The sequence below is a fragment of the Rhineura floridana genome, chromosome 13, assembly GCF_030035675.1.
Source record: "Rhineura floridana isolate rRhiFlo1 chromosome 13, rRhiFlo1.hap2, whole genome shotgun sequence".
In the NCBI taxonomy this organism is placed as follows: Eukaryota; Metazoa; Chordata; class Lepidosauria; order Squamata; family Rhineuridae; genus Rhineura; species Rhineura floridana.
This window is the reverse complement of record NC_084492.1, coordinates 17,006,782-17,022,291: the sequence shown is the minus strand read 5'-3', so window position 1 is coordinate 17,022,291 and position 15,510 is coordinate 17,006,782. Positions and strand designations below refer to the sequence as shown.

General features: G+C 43.5%; 1 protein-coding gene across 1 annotated transcript; it reads left to right on the top strand.

Annotated features, from left to right (window-relative positions):
• The first annotated feature begins 6,643 nt into the window (after window positions 1-6,643).
• LOC133369390 (estradiol 17-beta-dehydrogenase 2-like) lies at window positions 6,644-7,219 on the top strand. Its single transcript, XM_061594663.1, has one exon. It carries the CDS (start codon window positions 6,644-6,646, stop codon window positions 7,217-7,219), a length of 576 nt encoding a protein of 191 aa, XP_061450647.1.
• The last annotated feature ends 8,291 nt before the right edge of the window (window positions 7,220-15,510 follow it).

The following is a 15,510-nucleotide window of genomic DNA, read 5'->3' as shown; positions in this document are numbered from 1 at the left end:
CAGTTTAACTTTCAGGTGATCTCTGTATATCAATCTTCTTTCTTTGTTTCCTGTGCATGGAAAGTCTGTCAGTATGGAATGCTAACCTCTGTTGAACTGTTACTAACAGCCACTGCTCACTCTCGATAGCAGCTTTCTTTTTGAAGGTGTGAACATAATAAAGAAAGAACACAGTCATGGAGCCGATCTAAACATTTGCTCATGCCCATTTTGCAGGGCCAGACACCAGTCCCAGCCTTCAGGTATTCATGGGCTCTTTCTGCATATCTCTAAATGTGTGGAGAGAGCCTATGCAAGTACATGTTTTTATGCCAGCTGATTCTGTGCTCAGAAAGCCCATAGAGGTTGAGAGTACAGATGAGCAAATCAATCCATTTCAGTTTCTCTCTGTTTTTCCCCCCGTGCTTTTAAGTTCAGTTCTCCACATTTCCGCATCAGTTTTTTTAACTTAAAAAGTCCTCATGAAAGTTCACCAGTTTTTTGGTGTGAATTTCTTCTAATACACAACTGTTGGCATGCAATTTCCCCTCATATGCCCATTTTTGCAAATCAGTTTCCCAAATATAATGCATTTTGTATGTTCTTTTCATTAATATATACCTTTTATGTACATTTTGCCCTAGTATATGCATTTTTGCACACATTACTTGGATGCAGAACTGCACTGCAAAATTTGGAGAAGTGTGAATTTCAAACAATTGCTGTATCGTTTCAGAAAGTATGAATTAAGTTCCCCTTTAAATGTTAAATGAGTTTAATGTCTAACTCCATCACTTTTCACCAAGTTTTACTGTAATCTTAAAATCGCCCTCTTTGTTCCCTTCCCGGTTACACTGAGTTGCGTTCTTCTTCCATTGGCTCCTTCTCCATTAAAAATGCTGCCTTTCTATTTTGCCCTTTTCTGTGTTATTTCCCATCACCAATGGTCTTTTCTCTCATCCCTTCCCTCTAAGGCGCACACAACTCAGGACACAATGGAGTGAAGCAGCAAAGAGAAACTGCCAGGATGGGGGGGGGGAGAGACGAGAGCTCTATAGGGAGCATTTTGTGAGATCCTAGCAAGAGCAGGCAGCAGAATTACAAAGTCTGAGATCTGGACAGTAAAAAGCAGCCATAATTTGGGTCAGTAAAAAAACAGCCTTCATTGGGTTATGGACAATCAGAGGAAAATAGAATGATAGTGCAACACAAATAGGGTTTGATCCAGGTCCATAAGTAGAGTCCAGGTCCTTTTTTTTTTAAGGCTTCAACTTGAAAGGAATTAACATTGCATTCACAGTGATTAAATGAGCTTGAAAGCTAATTGTGCAACTTTTCTTTCCCCAGGGATGTCCCAAAACTGCCTAAGAAATGTTGAGTAGTCTTTTCAGGTCCATCAGAATATCTGAGACTGCAATCCTTTGCTCAATTATCCACTGCACATAGAAGGGCTCGCTTTTGAGTAAACATGCATATGGTTGGGTTGTCTCTGCTTCTTCTGAGCAGGAACCTCTGCAGTAGACTCTAAATTCTATTTTAGAGAGGGAATTGGTTCACATCAGGGTAGCTGTTGTCTTCCAGATCTTGATGGACTCCAGCTCCCATCATCCCCAGCTATATGCCCAAGGGTGAAGGATGACAGACATTGTAGTCCAACCCCATCTGGAGGGCCACAGGTGATGGGGAATTTTTTATATACAAACAATAACCAAAATATATTCTTTTATAAAACTATAAAGGTTTATAGTATTTTAATAGTTTAGTAGCCAGCCTTTTTTCTTTTCAGAACTGTCTTCCCTGACTGTATTTTTTAGTATGGTACAGCTTGAACTTTATAAGATAGCACTGAACAGACACTGAGCATGCCTATACTCTCCAAGACATAGGAAGGATTGCATTAACTGAAATGCTTAGCTCATAGTGAAAATCTACTGGTATGTGAAGTGCTGAACATTGCCAAATTGACTAGAACATAATGCAATGCCTATGCAATGCTGATGTAATGCTCATATAATGCCTATGCAATGCTGATGTGTAGCCCCCTGATTGGGGAAATGCTAATGTCTTTGTCCTGGAATATATAAAAAACCCAGGCACACAGTGCCATGTTGCAGCTCTCCACCGACATCATGGGAGGCTGACCATGTGCACATAACCAATAAAGGCCTAACTTTACTGCAAGCCTGTATCTTCAATTTCATCTAGGACCAATGAATCCCAGAATTCCCTGTCACAGGTCCCCTGTCACTGGTTTATATGACAGAGTGGATTCATAAGGTACTAAGTTGATGGACTACAACTCCCATCATCCCTGACTACTGGCTAGGGATGATGGGAGTTGAGGTCCAACAATATTTGGAGGGTATCACATTGGCAACCCCTGTACTAATGGCTAAATTTGGCTGGTTGAAACACTAATTTATGCAGATTTGTGGAAGCACGCCACTTTTGAAATTTTACTTCTTCACACCATCAGAGCTGTCTTATCTAAGGACAACAGTATCTCCAGTACTTCTATATTCATTATTATTATAAAGGCATGAAATAACATATCCCCAAACAAAAGGATCCCATTCCTGTTGGATCTCAACATTCTAAAGCTTTCATTCCTATGTTCTGCTGGGAGAACCCATACAGGTGCTATGTTTGGAAAGAACAAAACATACACTGATCATCACTGTGAAATGTAAGGGTATACCCTCTAATAGATTCACTCTTCAAAACAAATAAGTAATAATTAATAGGCCCAAAGCCCTAGAACTACACACCAGTTTATTTTGTTTGTTGAAAAGGAGCGAGGTAGCTGACCTCACAACAGTACCTGGAGAAGAAACATACTGCAATTCGATTCATGTTGTACTTTTTTCACAAAGGAAAAGAGTAAATCTGCTTCAAATGAATTTAAGTATAAGCATGTCCTTTTATGTGGGCCTGTAGAGCAGCTGCATTTTGTCAGTAGTGTATAGATCTTAGCCAGATATATGGCACTCTACAAATAAAATAAATAAATAAAGGGGGCATAGAAAAGGGATCACCCCCAGGAGTTGCTGCCAAACATGAATGACTATGTCGGTGTTGAATTCTTAGGGAGGCATACTCTACAGACTACGGGATGAATTATGAAGTGTACAAAGGTAGCTAGAAGACAATTCAAAAACAAATTAAAAATTAATGATGAACAAAATCAAATTTTCTTTTGTGACATAGTCCTTCACCTGTAGATAACTATAAAAAGCCATCAAAGGAAGAAATGTATTAGTTTCTCATTTAATGTGACTTACTAGAAGAAAATAATCACTAAAGCTCTAATGATAGCTTTTTGACAACTTCCTAATCCTTACAAGTTGTTGGTAAGAGCTGCATCAAGCCAAGCTGATTATCAATCCCGGCTTTCTCCCTTGAGTAATTCAAAGAATGTACAGCCTGTGATCATGTAGATGGAATTGTAACTCTTAAAAGCACATCTACGGAGCAAGCCCTGCAGCACAAAAAACAGAATCATAGCTTATGGCTTACTGCTGTCATCGACATCACATGCAGTCAATTGCCCCCCAAACCATAAATACATAATCTTTTAGAGGTAACTGGGAACAGATTTCAAGGAGAAAAATAGCTCACCTTATTTTCACTTAACTTTTCATGTGTTGATCGCTCCTAAAGCAGTGACCAGTTAAATAAAAGTGGTAAATAAATATTTTAAGATATATATTATTTTTGTGAATTCTGTTTGATTCTTGGTTTTAGAAACATAGATTGTTTTATGTTTGTAGTTTGTTATTGTTGTAAGCAGCTTTGGGTGGGATTTGCCAGGAAAAGCAGCATGCAAATATATTAAAATAGTACATATACAAATGGGGAAAGGGGGATACACTCACAAACCTGAAGCAGAAATGGAAGATCAGAAAGAGTTGCTCCTTCCAACAGTAGATGTGACTGGTGCTCAGAGTAGACACCTATTCCCCTGACAGAGCTCCAGTGGCCAGAGGAGTTCAACAGTCAGCCACTTTGATTGAAGCTGTGTGAGAACAGGGCATCTCCTAGCAACTCTCAGCATCCTAACTCACTAACTACACTTCCCAGGATTCCTTGGGAGAAGCCATGACTATCTAAAAGGTCTGGTGTGGATGTGGCCAGGGACAGCTTTGGTTTAAATTTGGGTGGGAGGCTACATGTGCCTGCTATAGAATAAAAAGGTAGGGAAAACCCTGAAAAAGAATGATACTGTTCACAATGTTTTTCTTTTGAAAATGAAAGGGGCTTCCCCTCTGCCCATTGTCCACCCATCTAATCTCCTCTCTTCCCCCACCCCTCCCTTCCCCCTTCCTCCCTCTCACTCTCCTTCCAGCCCTCCTCCTCCCCTCCCTGCCCTTCCCCCGGATCAGTTTCACCTATCCTAAGTGTCATTGTACAGGAGTAAATTCCACTGAACTCAAAAAGCATGCAAATGATCAACCCTACCCTACCTTTCTCCTCCCTCCTATCCCCTCCCTCTTGCCCCTCCCTCCCCCTTCCTTCACCCCTCCCTTCCCCATCCCAATCCCCTCATTCTCCCTCCTCCTCCTTCCAATTTATTTTTATTAATTTCAAAGCTTTTTATTGGTCAATGTCATATGATGGTGAAGACAGCCTTTTGTGTTTCAAACTGGAAGTTGTGCTCTGTTTCTATTTTGGGTGCACTAACAGTTGAATCTGAAACAGCAGTTTGATGTAAAATCAGTCTGATTACAATATGTTGCTACTTAAGCAATGAGTAACTGTTAGAAAAAACAAACTTGGGCTGCCCAAGATGCATTTATTTATTTATTTATTTATTTTATTAAATTTATATACCGCCCCATAGCCAAAGCTCTCTGGGCGGTTCACAACAGTCATACATCAAATACAATAAACCACATATTTAGACAATTTAAAAACAACTTTAATATTTTTAAATTCTTAAAAAAGTTAAAAAACACTTTTTTAACACATACTAAAATGCCTGGGAGAAGAGGAGAGTTTTGACCTGGTGCCGAAAAGATAATAATGTTGGCGCCAGGCGTACCTCATCAGGAAGATTGTTCCATAATTCGGGGACCACCACTGAAAAGGCCCTTTTTCTTGTTGACACCCTCCGAGCTTTCCTATGAGTAGGCACCCGGAGGAGGGTCTTCGATGTTGATATCGGGAGAGGCGTTCCATCAGGTATTGTGGTCCCGAACCGTATAAGGCTTTATAGGTTAACACCAGCACTTTGAACCGGGCCCGGAAACATATAGGCAGCCAATGCAAGTGGGCCAGAATCAGTGTTATATGTTCGGACCGCCGGGTCCCTGTTATCAATCTGGCCGCTGTATTTTGTACGAGCTGCAGTTTCCGAACCGTCTTCAAAGGCAGCCCCATGTAGAGCGCATTGCAGTAATCTAATTTAGAGGTTACCAGAGCATGAACAACTGCATGTCTTCAGTTTGCTATGCTTTAACCTCTCCATCTAAGGAAAGGTGGGCATGGTCAATTAAAAACATAGAGCACACATTTTGCTAGAATATATTTCACCTCCCACTGTTTTATCTTGTGCAAACTGAGACACTCCTCGTGTCCATTGGAAACTATTTTACAGAACAGTCAGTGCCAGTATTCCACAATTGTTTTTGGAGCTTTTTCTTAGTGTTGCAAAGTGTTGCTTCAGTTCACATATTCACAGAAACAGAAGCAAAAACAGAATTATTTTCTATAGGAAACTTCACTAAAATTGCAAAATAAATCAAACATATTTAAAGTGACTATCTTAATGATATCAACTGTTTTAATATTGTTTCTTCCTCCCTGCTAAAACAAGATCAGCACAGCACACACCTTGTTTCTGTTATTTGGGCTGATTGCAGGTGTTGCCACCACTCACCATATGCTCAGAGGCACATGTTACCAAATATGTAGGGCTGTACAGTGGGGCCAAGTTGCGGAGGTTGGAACCACATACCTGACTCCACCAGCAAGGAGGGACAAGTTCTCAAAAGTTCATGGCTGGAGAGTTACAGTCAGCAGTGACTGACATGCCCAGTGGAGTGGAGGGAATTCTCTCTACCAGCTAAGTTTAGCCTCACCTGCCCAAAGTAGTTCCAGTCTGGTTAATTGGATGAAATTGGATGAAGTTTAATATTTGTTATATTTAAATAAATATAACATAATTCCATGTCTGTGTCACGAGTCTTCTTTGGTGTGGTGGCAATCACACTTCTCCACATCTTGCAATGCAGTTCTCTAGTCAAGTAATGTGTACGAAAGTGCATAAACTAGGGTAAAGTGTACAGGGGAAATGCATATCTTAGTGAAAATAACATACAAAAATGCATTATATTACGGAATATTGTTTTGTGAAAATGTGTATATTAGGGGAAATTGTCAGGATAAGTTCACACTAAAATGTCTATAAATTTTTATGACTATTTTTTTAAAAAAAACACAAACTAATGGAGACACATGGAGACCTAAACTATAAAGGGAATTAAAAACAGTTTATATGAGAGTGCCACTGCTATGCTATAGGACCAGAACCTTTCTGTTTGCCTCATGAATAACATAATAAATAGCCAGATTTTTAGTTTATGAATATAGAAAACTTCCTTATACTAAGCCAAAACTCGGACGCCAGAGGAGAAGGAGGTGGACTCGGTTGCAGGACCTGCTCATGGCGGGACTGGGAGCGCTCAGCGTCTTGGTGACCGGAGCCAACTGCGGGATCGGCCTGGAGCTGGTTCGCCAGCTCCTGGGCAGCTCCGACCTGCCGCAGTGGCTCTTCGCCTGCTGCCAGGATCCGGACGGGGAGCATGGGCAGAAACTGAGGAAACTGGCTTCCAGCCACCCAAACCTGACGATAGTGAAGTTGGACACTTGTGACCCCTCCAGCATCAAAGCTGCTGTAGCCAGAGCCACCGAGCAGTTGAACAGATCCAGACTGAATCTTCTAATAAACAATGCTGGGATTGTAAGGCAACACACTTTGGAATCTGAAACGTCAGAGCGCATGTCTGAGGTGTACAAGACTAATGTGATTGGGCCCATGATGGTGACTCAGGCATTCTTGCCGTTGCTGAGGAAGGCGTCTGAGGACGGCTCACAGAAAGGGATGAGCTGCAGCAAAGCTGCCATTGTGAATATCTCCAGTTTATGCGGCTCCATCACAGATATCCTTGCATGGGAATTAGGACTTAACATCAACTATCGCTGCAGCAAGTTCCCAGGTGGTCACCAATCCAGGCAATGACCAGACCCAGTCCCTTGCTTGTTGCTGCTGCTCTGCGCTTTGCTTGTATTGCAGTTTGTGCCCCATGGCAGCTGCGGCTCTGTCTTTTAGCTGCTGTTGGCGTTTCTGTGGCTGTGTTTGTATTCTCCCATCGCTGCTGCCGTGGTTGCTGCTCCTTATTGGTGGCCTATGCTTTTTGCAATTATTGTCATCTGGCCATTTCAGGGTGATATCCCCTGGGAAGAAGGGAGATCTTGGAGCCGGCTTATATGTGCACAGAGTGCGAGATTATGTTGTGTGTCGATGTGATTTGAGATGAATGGGTGGCTGGCTATATGAATGTATGTGTGAGTGAGTGTGTATGTTTATATATGCTGTATGTATGGCTGTTTTTATACGTATAATTGTTGTATACTTTAGTTGTATTATGTGCTTCAGAGAAAGTTTTATCCATCAGGCGGGGAGACTTGAGGGGGCCCCAATTACCGTAGTGACGGGCAAAAGAAGGTATGGCGCTGTGAGAAGGATGTGCCAGGTAAGGGGAACGCGGCACAGACATGTTGTGGCTGTGCCTTGTTCCGGTCCTTCCCACATCTGCAAGGTTGTTGGTAGTCCTATCAGCCAACTCTCAGATCTCCAGTTGCTGCTATTAAATGCCAGATAGGTATTTAATAAAACCTCCCTCGTCCACGACTTAATTGTGGATGAGGCAGCCGATCTGGCATGTATAACCGAGACCTGGGTGGGTGAGCAGGGAGGAGTTGGTCTCTCCCAGCTCTGCCCACCGGGGTACTTGGTTCAGCATCATGGTAGATCTGAGGGTCAGGGAGGTGGGGTTGCTGTCGTCTATAAGAGTTCCATCTCACTCACCAAGCACCATGTTCATGCAGTTACTGGTCTGGAGTGTCTGCACCTTATGTTGGGCCAGAGGGACAGGCTGGGAATCCTTCTGGTGTACCGCCCACCTTGCTGCCCAATGGCTTCCCTAACTGAGCTGGCGGAAGTGGTCTCGGATATATTGTTGAAATCCCCCAGACTATTAGTACTGGGGGATTTCAACATTCATGCCGAGACTACTTTGTCTGGCGCGGCTCAGGACTTCATGGCTTCCATGACAGCCATGGGGCTGTCTCAATTTGTTAGTGGTCCAACGCATGTATCGGGGCACACTCTAGACCTTGTTTTTGCTACTGAGCATGGGGTAAGTGATCTGAATGTGGGGAGTTTCACAACACTCCCTTTGTCATGGACAGACCACTGCTTGCTGAGGTTTAGACTTTCAGTAACCTCTTCCCTCTGCAAGGGTGGGGGACCTATTAAATTGGTCCGCCCTCAGAGACTAATGGATCCTGAAGGTTTTCAAAGGGCTCTGGGGGATTTTCCGGCTGATAGGACTGGCGCTCCTGCTGAAGCCCTGGTCACTCTGTGGAATACGGAGATGACCCGAGCTGTAAACATGATCGCTCCTGCACGCCCTCTCCTGCGTAGAGCTCATACAGCTCCATGGTATACTCCGGAGCTGAGAGCGATGAAGCAAGATAGGAGGCGGCTTGAGCGGAAATGGAGACAAACTCCCGACGGATACAATTATGCGCTGGTTAGTGCTTCGACTAAGCTCTATGTAGGAGCGGTCAAGGCAGCTAAAAAACATCATTTTGCTGCCACTATTAAATCATCTCTCTGCCGCCCAGCGGAGCTATTTCAAGTTGTCCGGAGGCTTCTGCATTCAAACCCTCCGGACATGGTGGAATAATCGGAGGCCCGCTGTAATCAGTTTGCCGATCACTTCCAGAATAAGATCTCATGTATCCGCCGGGACCTAGACTCTCAAGTTATAGCAGTTGATCCTAGTGAGATGTCCAGAGCACTGTCTTGTCCTGTTTTGTTGGATGAGCTTCAGTTGGTTCAACTCGAGGATGTGGACAAGGTGCTTGGACAGGTACGTGCAACCACTTCGGTACTGGATTCTTGCCCCTCCTGGCTGATAAAAACTAGCAGGAATGGAACAGCTAGCTGGGCCAAGGAAGTGATAAATGCCTCTTTACGAGAGGGAGTGGTCCCGGGCTGTCTGAAAGAGGCGGCAGTGAGACCACTCCTGAAAAAGCCTTCCTTGGACCCAGACAATTTTAACAGCTACAGGCCAGTGGCGAATGTTCCATTCCTGGGCAAGGTCTTGGAACGAGTGGTTGCTGGCCAGCTCCAGGTGCTATTGGATGAAACCGATTATCTAGATCCATTTCAATCGGGTTTTAGGCCCGGTTTTGGCACCGAGACAGCCTTGGTCGCCCTGTACGATGACCTATGTCGGGAGAGAGACAGAGGGAGTGTAACTCTGTTGATTCTCCTTGATCTCTCAGCGGCTTTTGATACCATTGACCATGGTACCCTTCTGGAGAGGCTCGCAGAGTTGGGAGTTGGGGGTACTGCTTGGCAGTGGTTCCGCTCCTACTTGGTGGGTCGTCTCCAGAAGGTAGTGCTTGGGGAACATTGCTCGACACTGTGGGTTCTCCAATATGGGGTCCCGCAGGGGTCAGTTTTGTCCCCTTTGCTTTTCAATATCTACATGAAGCCCTTGGGAGGGATCATCAGGAGTTTTGGAGTGTGTTGTCATCAGTATGCTGATGACACGCAGCTCTACTTCTCCTTTTCATCTTCTTCAGGTGAGGCTGTCGATGTACTGAACCGTTGCCTGGCCGTGACAATGGACTGGATGAGAGCTAACAAACTGAAGCTCAATCCAGACAAGACTGAGATGCTGTTGGTGGACATTTTCTCTCATCAGATGGTGGATACATACCCTGTCCTGGACGGGGTTACACTCCCCCTAAAGGACCGGGTTCGTAGTCTGGGAGTCTCTTTAGACTCTTCCCTCTCACTTGAGGCTCAAGTAGCCTCGGTGGTTAGGAATGCGTTCTACCAACTTTGGTTGGTAGCCCAGCTACGTCCCTATTTGAGTAAAGAGGACCTTACATCAGTGGTACATGCTCTGGTAACCTCACATTTGGATTACTGTAATGCGCTTTACGTAGGACTGCCTTTGAAGACAGTTCGGAAGCTACAGCTGATGCAAAATGCAGCAGCCAGATTGCTGACAAGGACCAAGCGGTCCGAGCATATAACACCTGTTCTGGCCCTCTTGCACTGGTTGCCAATATGTTTCCGGGCCAGATTCAAAGTGCTGGTGTTCACCTATAAAGCCTTATACGGTGCGGGACCATGATACCTTGCGGAACGCCTCTTCCGATATGAACCGGCCCGTACACTACGTTCTGCTACGAAGGCCCTCCTCCGGGTTCCAACTCACAGGGAGGCCCAGAGGGTGGTGACAAGATCTAGGGCCTTCTCAGTGGTGGCCCCCGAACTATGGAACAGTCTCCCCGAGGAAGTACGCCTGGTGCCGACTCTGCTTTCTTTTCGGCGCCAGGTCAAAACCTTCCTATTCTCTGAAGCATTTTAAGTTAAATTGATTTATTTTAAAAATGTTATTGTATTGGATTTTTGATTGTATTATTTAGTATTATTCTGTTATTTATTGTATTTTTTATGCTATTTTATGTTCACCGTCCAGAGAGCTATTGCTAGTCATTAATAAATGAAATGAAATGAAATGAAAACTTTGGTCTGTCTCACTCAGCCTTCCCCACCTCCCACCATCCCTGGCAGGGCTGGAGCCAGGCATGCCAAGGCCTTTGGGCACCAGCCTGTCCCAGGCCCATAGCACCAGAGCTCAACCCCTCCATGCAGCCCATGCTGGGCTAATAACCTCCCCCTCACATCCCACCTACCTCTTTCAATCCTGTAAATCGTGTGATCACTATGCACTCATGCCTGCCATCAACCAAGATGGCACTGGGGGTGTCAGCCCTTTAGGAAATCCTCTGCCTCCATCTTAGGTGGTGGCGTGCATGTATGCTCTACTTGCACATGCCTGCCATCAACCACGATGGCGGCAGGGGCATCAGCCCCTTAGGGAAGCCTCCGTTGCCATATTGGTTGATGGCAGGCATGTGTGCATGTCATTTACAAGAGCAATGGAGGTATGTGGGGATTGCACAGCCCTCACTAACTGTACTGGGGAGGAGGTGCCTGGAAGCTCCCACTCTGTGATCCATAGCAAGGTCGGGAGCTGCTGCTGCCTCAGACTGCAGAATGAGAGAGCCAACCTCCCACCCTAAGAGGGCCCTCAGGAGCCCCTTTGGTGCTGGCATTGATCCCTGGCCATTGGTCATGCTGGTTGAGGCTGATGGGAGCTGTAGCCCAAATCATCTGGAGGGCATTAAGTTGGGGAAGGCTGATCTATACTGCTTGACTTCAGATCTCTAAGGTTTCTGAGATGAGTTTTTCCCAGCCATACCTTGAGATGCCATGAATTTAACTTGGGGTCTTTTGGACACAAATCACATGCTCTATCACTAGGAATGGGGGATACATTTCTTCAGTTTGTATTTCAGTGCAAACCTACATAATGTGCATTTCCCAATGTAACATACAAACAAAACACAGCTATCCTTAGAAATGTACACTTTTCCAAATGTGTGTTGCAGTTCTCCAAAGGGGGAAATGCCTACACAAAAGCATTTATCAGAGGAAAGTGTGCACAAACTTAAATATATTACAGTAGTGAAAATAACATGCAAAAATGCATTTCATGAGGGGAATTGCTGATCAATGTTTATATTAGGCAAAAGGGCATGCAAAAATGTGTGCACTAGGAGAAATGCACACACACACACACACATATATAAATTTTCATGCAGAACACACAGTGGTTTTTTGTGATGTTACTCACTGGTATGGGGTAGTATCAGCACCTCTTTATTGCTGCCCATGGCAACCATTTTGTACTAGGATACACAACACTTTTATCAAGATATGATTACCAGCACATCATTTTTAAACAAAAAATATAAAAGCACTATGTGTGTGTGTGTGTGTGTGTGTGTGTACTCACGAACTAATAGGGATATGAATGTGGACAACTAAACCTAAGATTTGTGGGACAAGAAGAGAGAAATTAAGAGAAACTGAAATTGACAGATTTGTCCATTCCTATCTACCACAAAGCTCTGCCTATTCCCTTTAGGTTGCCTCCATTTAGAATACTGGGAAGTGGAATGAAATGGTTCAGGATATATATGATAAATCACTGTTTATGTGACAAATATGGCTAATGCAGACTGTTAATGTTCTCCCTGTCATTCTAAACTGACACCTCTGATATTCTGAATGACAAATAAAATAGCAGCATGTGATCTATAATTTAATCACAGAGGTTCCAGCAGTCTATCAGCTGTAAAAGGGTCTTTGACACATCGAGACAAAATGATGTGTGATCTATCTCTTAAATGTACACAACTGAGTCAGATAAACAAAGAGATGACAGAGATGAGCTTGTTAGATTTATAGACATCTATAATCAATAGTTTTAGCATTCTATTTTAGGAAAATATTGTCAGCATTTGTTCTACCAGCTTAGCAAGTCTAGGGCAACATTTTCCAGCAGTCAGACATTAGAACTCACAAGGAAGGCATTTCTAATTTCTGCATAGTTTCAGATCTTCCCAATCTTGCAGGTCAGTTGAAACCAAGGTCCCTTCTGCACTATACATTTAAAGCAGTATCATATCACTTTAAACAGTCATGGCTTCCCACAAAGAATCCTGGGAGATTTGTTAAGGGTATTGAGGATTGTTACAAGTCCTCTTTTCCCCTCAAAGAGCTACAATTTTCAGAGTTCCTTGGGAAGAGGAACTGACTGTTAAACCATGCCAGGTTAGTGACCCATGACAGGGCCTTCTCAGTGGTGGTCTCCTGTTTGTGGAATGCCCTCTCTAGTAAGGTGTGCCAGTCTCCCTCACTATTAACTTTTAGGAGAAATTTTAAAACATTCCTATCCCTGGCAACTCTGGAATTATTAGTTTGAGAGAAGATTATTGTTTTTAATAGTTTTAAACTGTTGGTTTTTAATTGTTTTTAGAAGTTTTAATTGTATTATTTTAGTATTAACATGTTTATCACCCTGGGGTCTTTGGAGGAAGGTGTGAGATCTAAATCATAATCATAATCAATCATAATCATAATCATAATCATAATCAGAAGAAGAAGAAGAAGAAGAAGAAGAAGAAGAAGAAGAAGAAGGAGAAGAAGAAGAAGGAGATATGTCATTGAAGACACAGATAACTGCAGCCTTCCACTGACATTAGGGGAAATAATCTAGTGAGCTTCATGGCTGAGCTGGAATTTGAGCCCAGGTTTCTTGGCCTCAATCAAAAAGGCAACCCACTACACCATTCATTTAATTCATTGGCGATCACTCGTGGCCAAATAAAATTGTCTTCCAAGATAAGGTCTTTAACAGTGGGTCTGTAAGTGACTGTGGAGGCCAATTCTGGATCCACACAGCCACCCACAGTGAGGACATAGATTTACAGATGGAAGCTGGTCACGATGAGGATTTGTTTGATGTGCCTTCCGCTTAGCTCGTTTGTCCCATTTGCCCTGTATTCATGCTTCTTCAATGTCCATAGCACCTTTGATAATACCCGACCTCCATTTGGGATGTTCATGGGCCAAGACTTCCCAGTTCTCGATGTTCATGTTACATTTTTAGATTCTCTTTAAGAACATCTTTAAACCTCTTTTCCTGTCCACTGATGTTCCATTTTCCATCCTTAAGTTGGGAGTCAAGTAGCTGCTTCGGAAGACAGTGATTAGGCATTCAAACAACATGGCTGGTCCAACGAAATTGATGTTGAAGGATCATTGTTTCAACACTGGTAGTCTTTGCTTCTTCCAAAATGCTAACATTAGTCCATCTGTCTTCCCAAGTAATTTGCAGAATTTTCCGGAGGCAGCATTGGTGGAATCTTTCAAGAAGTTGGGAGTGGCATTTATAAATGGTCCATGTTTCAGCATCGATGTCAGCTTTTACAGAGAGATGGCTGCTGAGATAGGGGAAGTGATCAAGATTCTCGAATATCACACCATTAAGCTGGATTGATGGTGATACAGAGGGACTAGTTCGCACTAGTTGATGAAGCACTTTGGTTTTTTTAATATTAAATGAGAGCCCAAGCTTTCCATATGCTTCTGTGAACACATTTAGGATAGTTTGAAGATCTTTCTCTGAATGTGCAGAGACTACATTATCATCGACATATTGAAGTTCTATGACAGAAGTTGGCATTACCTTACTTTTTGCTTTCAGCCTACTGAGATAAAAAAGCTTTCAATCTGCTCGATATATGATTTCCACACCAGTAGGAAGTTTTCCCTCAATAAGGTGTAGAATCATAGCAATGAAGATAGCAAATAAGGTAGGAGCAATGACGCATCCCTGTTTTACGCCTGATCCGACCCTGAATGGATTGCTCTGAAAGCCATTGTTGTGCAAAATTGTTGCTGTCATGTTGTCATGAAGAAGTCACAAAATATTCACAAATTTATCAGGGCATTCAGTTTTCAGAAGGATGGTCCAGACAGCAGTTCGATTCACAGTGTCAAAGGCCTTAGTCAGATCAATAAAAGCCATATATAAAGGTCAATCCTGCTCCCGGCATTTTTCTTGAAGCTGTCGTGCAGTGAAAATCATGTCCACTGTCCCCCTGGAAGGGCAGAAACCATTTTGAGATTCAGGGAGGACATCCTCTGAGATCGGCAGGAGGCGATTTGCGAGGATCCTTGCAAGGATTTTACCTGCGGTAGCCAGAAGAGAGATACCACGATAGTTCCCGCAATCTGTTCTATCACCCTTCTTTAAAAGAGTGATAATTATGGCATCCCTACAGTCTTCTGGGATCTCCTCCCTCATCCAGATTTTTTTGATGAGCTTATGAAGTTGTTGTGTAAATTCAGGCCCACCTTCTTTAAAGACTTCAGCAGGAATCCCATCAGGTCCACTAGCTTTGTTGTTCCTCATTTGATTGATGGCTTTACTGACTTCATCCAAATTAGGGGATACTGCAAGCTCATCCCTAGTTTGTTGTTGTGGAATTTGGGAGAAGATATCATCAGCCACAATAGAGTTACGATTAAGGAGGTTGTTGTAATGCTCTTTCCAGCACAATGCCATAGACTCTTTATCCTTAAGAAGTTTGCTACCATCCATTGAACGTAAGGCTTTTGTACCATAATTTGTTGGTCCATAGATGGCCTTTGTAGCATTAAAAAAAGCCCCGTGCATCGTGAGCAGAGCCGCCCCTAGGCACCGGGAAGTGGGGCAGTTTCCTCGGGCCCCATGCTTTGGGGGGCCCCCACACTTGGCCATGTTCTCACCAGCCGGCTCTTCCCTCCCTGCCTGCTCACCTTTGCCA